The sequence below is a fragment of the Opisthorchis viverrini genome, assembly GCF_000715545.1.
Source record: "Opisthorchis viverrini unplaced genomic scaffold opera_v5_119, whole genome shotgun sequence".
NCBI classification, from domain to species: domain Eukaryota; kingdom Metazoa; phylum Platyhelminthes; class Trematoda; order Opisthorchiida; family Opisthorchiidae; genus Opisthorchis; species Opisthorchis viverrini.
In genome coordinates, this window is record NW_008751775.1 from 322,079 (window position 1) to 330,862 (window position 8,784).

The following is an 8,784-nucleotide window of genomic DNA, read 5'->3' on the forward strand; positions in this document are numbered from 1 at the left end:
TCAGGTCAGGTTCACATCTCAGAATGCTCTTCTTGAAGCCGTGTACCCCTCTCATCTATCTAAAGATTATGGACACACCAACTACATCGGTTGTCTTGCCAAGCTTTATAAAGCGACATCGTTCAACGGAACAATCATGTTGAGCTTCTTTCGGGAAGATAAACTATGCCTGATGAGAATTCACTTTTTCTGAAGAGCGTTTAAAGCGCTGAAGTCTTTCTCCTTTCTTTCCAACCGGGTCGCTTCTTTAAGCTATTACGGTGAGGCCTTAAAAACCTCACGCAGTTGGGTGAATATGAATGTTGCTCATTCATTCTGAGAAAGCTGCCATCAAGCATAAGTCAAATTCTTCCTGTGGCGTATCCACTGCTTGATTTACTATCCGGTTCGTAAATGTTTGAATATATTTACAGAGCCAAGTAAAGTAGCACTCAGGAACAGGGAAACGTAATTCACAGCAAGCGATAAACCGACTGTATAGAGAATTACAATGGCTATTTAAATCGACTGCGTAACAGCAGTGTCCAAAACTGATGCTTCGCTGAGTCCAGCCATGATTTATTTGAAAGCCTTCATGTGAAGAAAAGAATAAAAGTGGACAAGTGAGGAACTTGTTGCAAGTTATCCACAATCATTCCTAAGTACCCACATCTTCAGAAACTCATTTGCGCATTCTGAATTGAAATTGACAACAGGACCAACATTTGCATCACTGGCAGCCGTACCTTTCGTAGGTCGGTGGAGATAAGGCGGCTCCTATCCCGCAAGCAGGGCAGCACTGTAAGCAGTTATACTTTTCCTAGTCTCCTTCTTACTCTTCTGCCAGGTCGAAGATTGGCCACCTTTCTGCTTCCGCCATTCTAAATCGGGTACGGAAAAGAGCATTTTTTCGGCGAATAATAGTTTGGTATATGCAGTACGTGGCCTAACCAACACAGCTTCTGGTTTTGGGTAAATTCTTCGATGGAAGTACATGGTGCACAGTAAAACACCCAGTTCAAAAATTCATCGTTGCTGACACCAACCTACATGGGATGTTGTTCTGAGCCAACAGTGGTCGAAGACCTGAAGGGGTCTCAGTTTTGCTGCTTGAACAAGCACCGGAACAGCCGGTTTTTCGTCTCATTATCTCGTCGATCACGAAGTTAAATAGGAATGGGGGAGTGCGCACCCCTGATGGACACCACCGCTTTTGGAGAGGCTCTCACACGCCAGGAAGTTCACAAACTTCTGGGGGAAATGCTTGATGGGTAGGGGTGTCAAGGAGACCATACCGGTCAACCGAGTCGAATGCGCCCTGGAAATCCAGTAATACCAACTTGGTGCGTAGCTTGTACACGTGGTGTTTTTCTGGCACCGGACTGTAGCCAAAAGATTTTTAACAATAGCCACCTAAAAGTAGACATCTACGAACTACTCTCATACAAATCGAGTCCACAGAATCCTTATACATCAGCAGTAAATGAGTGTGATAGCTACCAATAAGAGCTACACGTATTCCTTGTTCAATATGGGCTTTTTTGGGAGAATCAGTAGATGGCAGTTCCAAATTTGGATTGTGTTATAACCGCAAAGATGTCCCGTTACGGAGCGACCATCCTATTTAAAGACCCTCGGCAGTCTGGCAGCACCCTCCAGATTTAAGACTTTCCCAGGAGAGAGTGATGCTCCTTTTTTCTTCTGTCTGTTCTGTTATACTGTCATTTATCCGAACAGCTCTTTTTGGTAACACCAAACGGAAGTGCTGTTGGACTGGAAGGAGATTGTCTTGTAACTAATTAAATGCACGACTCACGTCCACACTCAGTGAAGCATCGAACTTATCGGATAAGTGTACTTATTGACCAGCCTGCTTGTTGCTTATTGAGCACTCCGCTTATAACCCGATAGTAGTCACGTCTTTAACTGGTAACAAAGCAAGTTCATATTCTTGTTACCCGGCGGAGAAGCCTGACACTCATCAGCGGTAGCTAAAATAACTTCGTTTGTCGTTAGCCACGTGGTAAGGTAAATGATGTTCAGTTGCCCGAAACATTCACTAGACCATGTCGGTTGTACTCAACTGTAAACGTCATCGTACGAGACACCGAACATTGTTCTCTGACTAACCTACTGTGACTATCAATTCCTCCACACAAAACATGCATGTAGTCTGGTCAATGTGACAGATAACCTAAGACTCAATAAAGACAGCACACACACACACCTGGTTAGACTCCAACTTGTCTGCGTTTGTGACTTCACCCACCCTCTTGAGATAAAACTCAAGGTTAATATTGATCGGCAGCTGAGCAAGTGTTGCGAGACGTCAGTGACCAATCTGCAGAAGCTTCAGATGATCTTGGTCTGAATTTAAGATTACACTTTTCGTTAGACAACGACGCACTGAGTAACCTGTGAGTCCAATGGAAAATCGATTGTTCCACAGCGTGTACAAAATTCGTACGGTACTTTAGTAGCACAGTCCTGTCTGTACTTTCTAAATGATAAATGATGCTAATTGTCTTGAGAATTATTCGAAACTGTCCGTTCCCACCTGTTCTATTCTAGTAGCATTCTGGATTCCTTTTTATTCTGCTCACGATGGGTGCTTTTATTGGTGTGGTTCACTCTATGATCACCGTTCTGTGTGTTGATACTTTAATGCATGGATGTATCTTCACGTTGTACTCTTTTTGAACTTATGTAGATTTCACCAAAAATGATAAATACACATTGTATACCTGACATATTCGCCGGTCAAATAGGTGGATTTGGCCTATCGGTTCACTTTCTCGAGTCCACAACTCCCGGATGATGATATTCCGTGAGTTTTCACAGGGTCCTTGACTATCACAAATGGTCAATTTATGCGAATTGAACTCATCTAACTGGTGAATCAGGTTGAGTCACTACTTCTCGTTACTCCGAAAAATCCCACCTAGTAAGAGGAGGGAAACCGTTTTCTGAGACTTCATATGCACACTACAGCAAAGATAAATTATCAAGGCAAAGCGTGAAACAATCAATTTTAAGAATGACTTGGAAGCCGAAGATGCATCCACAATTCTTTACTTTTGCCTTTTTCCTATTTTGACAGCTTTCCTGTGGATGAAATGGAGTTTTTCTTCGTCTGAGAACAAGAATACTCCCATTCGCAAATCAATTTGGTTTTCACGAGAGACTCAACTGAATCTCTCGTTTGTGATATTCTACAATTGAATGTACTGCACACAGTTCGCCTCATGTTTCAGTTGGCACGATATTCGAGATATCGCAGTATATTTTCATAAAGGAAACTACTTACAAGGTTTCTGAAAACTTCGATAGCCCACAACCGGTTTCGCTCTTCTTGGGGCTCATCAGGTAGGCGCAGTCCCCGAGTTTCTGTCAACCTTATGTTCTGCTTGAATCGTGCCAACTGAAACATGACGCGGCCTGTGTGCAGCACATTCAGTTGTAGAATACCATGAACGAGAGATTCAGTTGAGTCTGTCATAAAAACCAAATTGATTTGCAAATGAGTGTATTTCTCGAAAACAGTCCACTTTGTTTTCAAGTAGAACATAAGGTTGACGGAAACTCGGAGACTGTGCCCACCTGATGAGCCCGTATGGGGAGGGCGAAACCGGTCGTGAGCTGTCGAAGAGTTTTTAGCAACCTTGTGAGTAGTTTCCTTTATGAAAAAGAATACTCCAAGCTATTTGATGCGCATGCATTTTTCTAGTTCGCACTCACCACTGCAACATGATAAACATCGGCGGGATCAGTAGAACCTATTGGGTCTTCTTCGAATAAGAAGTGCTAACAAGTCGGGGTGTTTCACCTGCTGACTGAGTATCCGAGGCTCAGTCATGTTCAGTCCAGTCAAAGAGAGACCGTTAACTTGGTAACTTAGTGTATCGTCCGGTCAGCTAGCGAACCGGTGTCAGTGGCATACAACTCCGAACAGTTTGCGGAGGAAAGACTATGACTTTGCGACGCGAATCTAACATGTTTTGTGGTAAAACTGAGTTGGTGTCTACGTGATCCTGCTTGTACGTGGTCAGAAACCACAGTGTGTGTCACATAGCGGTCCAATTGCTGAGTGTGCGGTTATTTTCCAGACGGACCGCCTAGTTACAGTTCGGTCAAAACTGTACTCTGGGTTCCGGTTGGTTGCAGTTCACAAAAGACAGTGCATCATTTTCTTTGGGGTGTGTTTATCTGGTTGCAATCCCGAAGTGTAGACTTGTTGGTTTTCTCAATTGAGATTTCGTCTCACGAGTGAGGCCAACTTGTGCTGAAGGGCCGAGAAGCACTGTTAAGCTGTTTCATCCAAGTGAGAATCATGATCAGTCCACATATCACGAAGCTCATTGGGCTTCTAACTCGTGACTTGCCGGTCAGTGTTTGGCCACGAGCGGCTGATCAGCAGCGCGAGTAGCTCTCACTTAGGGAGGATTTGATGTGACTAGTTTTCGATCTTTAGGGTTGTCTGAACTAACCATCTAAGCCTTCTTTTTCTTTTCATTCTGTACTAGGTCATTCATTCTTGTAGTCGTGTGATTTCAAGTACCACTATTTATTAATGTATGTTTTCGTCAATGGGAATAATGAATGACGGGGCATCCCCGCTGTTCTCACCCCAAGTTGGGCGTATCATCCAGACAGGAAGGATCAGAAAACTTAGTTCTGAATCATACGCTCCTTTGAAGATAATGTTCTTGAGAACTATCATACATTTAAAAACGTCTCCTTGCTTCTGTTAACGAGGTCCTTTGATGGAGATGTGTGCTGTGCTAGTTTTTTAAGTGGACTACTTCTTTTCAGTTATGGTTGTATCCGAGTGATCTGAATCCCAAGTTTTTGGCTCCCGGTAATGGAAGTTTGGATGTGGCATACCTGCGAATGAGATGTGTTGGTCTAACTTGAAGAACCTGTCTATCTTTCGCCATCCGCTGCCATCCTTGTTACTGTGGATAAATAATTTTCGTGCCATACTGCCAGACATGAGTAAAGTGAGACAACCAAATAGTTAATTTTGAAGAGGAAACGTAGTGACAGTCACTGGCACGTGAGTTATGTTTTTCTATGCTTCTCTGTCCCTACGCTCTATCCTTACTACGTTTGTAAGCGTTTTAGTTCACTTTGTGCATGCATCTTAGATCCAAGAATATGCCTACTCTACACAAGAAGGTTCCACTAAAACAGTTCACTGCGCTTTTGTTTCTGGAGCTATGAGAAACAGCAGCAGAAACAAGCTGTTTCGAAGTCGGGAGATTCTTCCACTTGGTGGGCGATGATAACACGAGCATAAACGCATCTCTTGGCTGGGGTTCCTTTCTCATGGATTGGGGTTACTTGACGGTGCTGTATTAGTTCTAACTAACGGAATAAAAACGAGCAAAACCTCAATATTCCATAGACCACTCCTATCTTAAGGACTTTAATGTAACTCACGAAGTACTCTTGTTGGTCAGCTGTTCTTCACTTCACGTATAGTTTGAATATGTGTCCCAGACAGCTGTAGTTTCAATGTTGTGGTGACTAGACCAGCGGACGTTTGCTATGTGTTTGTCTTCCAACCATTTATATGAGTGCTATTCACTCAAACTGCATATTTTTGGCAAGTGACTAACTATTGTAATCAACAAACGGCGCTGGGTGTCAGTCGTTTAATCCTCCAGGAAATACCCTGAACGAGGCACCCAGGGCATTTCAAGTGAAAAGTCTACACGTTTTTTTTTCAGAGATACCAAACATTAGAGTTCTGTACCTGCCGGTCCTGTGAAAAGTGATTGCCACAGCTTCCGGCTGGCGAAAACATCTAGTGCAGTCCACTTTGGTCTCCAGTGGCGAACTTTCTAGATGACTTGAAACCAAAGGTATTCGGCATCTGATTGGATCGCTGTACACCCCACCCGCAGTTGGTCGCAGTGATAGCTCTATCCTCATTCGCTGCTTTTTGTCTCATTGGGACTCTGTCTCTAAATGGGATTGGCGCGATCCACCTCAATTCAATAATCTGTCTTCAACAGACCAGGCTTGGTGTACCGCAACTCTTATTCACAGTAATTTGTTGACGTCAAATGCTTGTGTTTTTGGACTAATCCCGGGAAACGGCTTCAGTCAGCCGGGATGAACATAGCAGGTGGGGTTCAACATGCAAAGCAAGTTTTGATATACCAAACCGTATATACTGGCGACGAAGTCGCTGTACCTCTTTTTCTAAAAAAAACCATGATCAGTGGTTGATCATCAGAAATTGCCACATAACACAAACCGTTTGAGTAACTTCAGGTTTGGCGACTGATGTCTTCGCCGAAACTGTCAACACTTCCTCGGCGAACCAGCGTGAGCCAGTTTTTTCTTGTCATGTAACTGATTTATTGATATCTATTTTACCAATTCCAATCAATGGAAGTTGATGGGTGAATCTAAAGCCTGGAGAACATTGATGCTGTCCCGTACATACTGCTTTGTTCCTATTAAAATGAGTGGAATTCTGTCAAAGATAGACAGATTACACGAACAGAAATTTTGAGTAGTTCAGAAGGAAGATCAGTTTTACACCGCTGAACCTTATATTTGGGAATTTGTCACTTGGGAATCCAGTCAACACGTGACCAAGTGATGTGGATTCTGTAATTGAAGGATGAGAGACACTATATCAGATTACTGACGAGCCCCTCCTGGCCGAACTGATACTTTTATCCAGTCAAACGTGACCAAGTGATGTGGATTCTGTAATTGAAGGATGAGAGACACTATATCAGATTACTGACGAGCCCCTCCTGGCCGAACTGATACTTGTTCAGTAACTAGCTGGGGGGTAGTGGATCTAAAACCCACTGAGTTTTGTGAGATCTATGCCACTGATTACTCCCAATGGGAATGAAACAGGTATACAGTGCTTCTCGGTTGTTTTGACATCGATTTACCTTGCAAGACGAACGCTCCATTGAAAGTTCCGAAATCTCGCACCACAAACAGGCTCTCCTGTGGTGAGAAATCGCTTCTTTTTTTACACGTCACCATCTCTTTTTAAAAGTAGGTTGACAAAACTTCACCTCTGTACAGTGCGGTTCTCATTCATTCTTCACACGCAGCCTTTCTAATGGAAATATGGAATCACTTTTAACACAATAGCTATTTAACTACTTTGAAAAGTAAGAGGCTAGTTAATGATAAATTGAAAGTTTGCCGCGTAAAATCACTAACGATGCGTTCCATAGTACATCTCTTGTTATTAATGACCGTCCCATGAATCTTTTACAAGATAGCTCACCTCTACTGCCTTCTGGAACGATAGATTTGCCTACGTTGTCTACGTTTTCTGAAACCGAGAACCATCTTTCGTCCGCTTCCTTGATTCATTTCCCTGGTCTTTTAACTCAACATGAGCTCACCTTTTGCTTGCCGATATACTCGGTGATTCAGATGTATGCCACGTTTATTTCGTGAGAATTGGTTTCACCGTAGTTCGAATCAGTGTCACAACAACTTGGTCTGCGTGCAATTTTACGGTGCTGTTTTTCGCGGATGACACTCAAGTTGGTTACCAACCGAGTGGTCTCTCGTAAACAATATCAGCCCGCTCGATTGGAACTCAGACTGTATGCGTGCAGATCAGATTACACGGTTCTAGAAGGTCATGGTGTCTTCGTTTCAAAGAAATGTTCTCTTAGATGGAATGTTGTCAGCCTGAGCACCAGTCACTACCAAACAGTTGAGCTAGTTAGGTCTATGTATTTTATTTATGCATGAGACAGCAGAAGTTGACGAAATTGGTGCTCCTGACTTTTATTTTCGAAAATATGACTTGCTAGTTTGGTGCAGATGTGCGCTGTTCTGATGGTAGGACTCCGCAGGCACTTAAACCGCGGTCTTTTCTGACTTACCGACCAGACGAGACGGTATGTCTCATGTTGTCTCATGTAGTATTTGAGTTACCAATTTTGAATCTTTTCATAGTTTCCTACACTCTCCGTAAACGTGGGGTACTCAAATGTGGAGGATGCACCTCAGCCAAAATCAATTGTTTGTGAGGCATCTGCCCAATTTTGGTTTCTTACAAAAAGATCCCAGAATGCATTGGGTTACAAAGCTAGACGCCATTACGGTCGGTCCGAACTAAATGGACCCTAGAAATTGTAAGGTCATGCTTGTAGACCTGCAGTCACTGAACACGCCACTTATAATCCAGGGAGAGGTACTGGAAGTTGTGAAGCGTTCTACATATCTTGGAAGTTGTATTAGCTAGATGAGGTTGAATGCACGAATCTGCAAGGCTCGGACCGTGTTTGCTCATTTGGGATACCCATGGCGTCAGAGTGGTTTATCCCTGAATCTCAAGGGACGTGTGTATCAAGCTACAGTACGGGCTGTTTTGTTGTATGGATGTGAGATTTGGCCTACTCGACCAGCGGAACTGAGACGTCTTCAGGTGTTCGACAATCGTTGTCCCAGAACCATAGCTCGTGTGAATTGGTGTCGGTCAACCCGTAACGAGGCAAGTAGAAATCGGGCTTTCGGTTGTGTAACAGGTACTTCCATTGAAGAATATGTCCAGCACCAGAAGCTGCGTTGGTTGGGATATGTGTTGCGTATGCCGAAGAGAGTGCTCTTTTCCATGCCCAATTCAGAGTGGCGTAAACAGAGGGGTGCCCAACCCTTGATTTGGCAGAGGAGTATGAATGAGATCACGAAACGCCTGGGTGCTGTCGGTGCTACTCACCTTCCAGGATGGGGACCGCGTGATCCTCACTGTGCCTGGTTGGAGACACTACAAGATATGGCTGCCAACCGATGTCAGTGGCGTTC

The 8,784-nt window shown here is 43.7% G+C and overlaps 2 protein-coding genes across 2 annotated transcripts in view; one reads left to right on the forward strand and one right to left on the reverse strand.

Moving 5' to 3' along the window:
• The window catches only part of T265_05976 (hypothetical protein), a gene marked incomplete at both ends in the record, with an annotated part of 43,230 nt that overhangs the window by 16,080 nt on the left and 18,366 nt on the right, over positions 1-8,784 (reverse strand). The window contains one exon of the mRNA XM_009171128.1: positions 3,287-3,471. Within this exon, the coding sequence (XP_009169392.1) occupies positions 3,287-3,471 (185 nt within the window). The remainder of the gene's footprint in view (positions 1-3,286; positions 3,472-8,784) is intronic.
• T265_05977 (hypothetical protein) overlaps positions 1-8,784 on the forward strand; it is a gene marked incomplete at both ends in the record, with an annotated part of 41,529 nt that overhangs the window by 13,291 nt on the left and 19,454 nt on the right. The window lies entirely within an intron of this gene.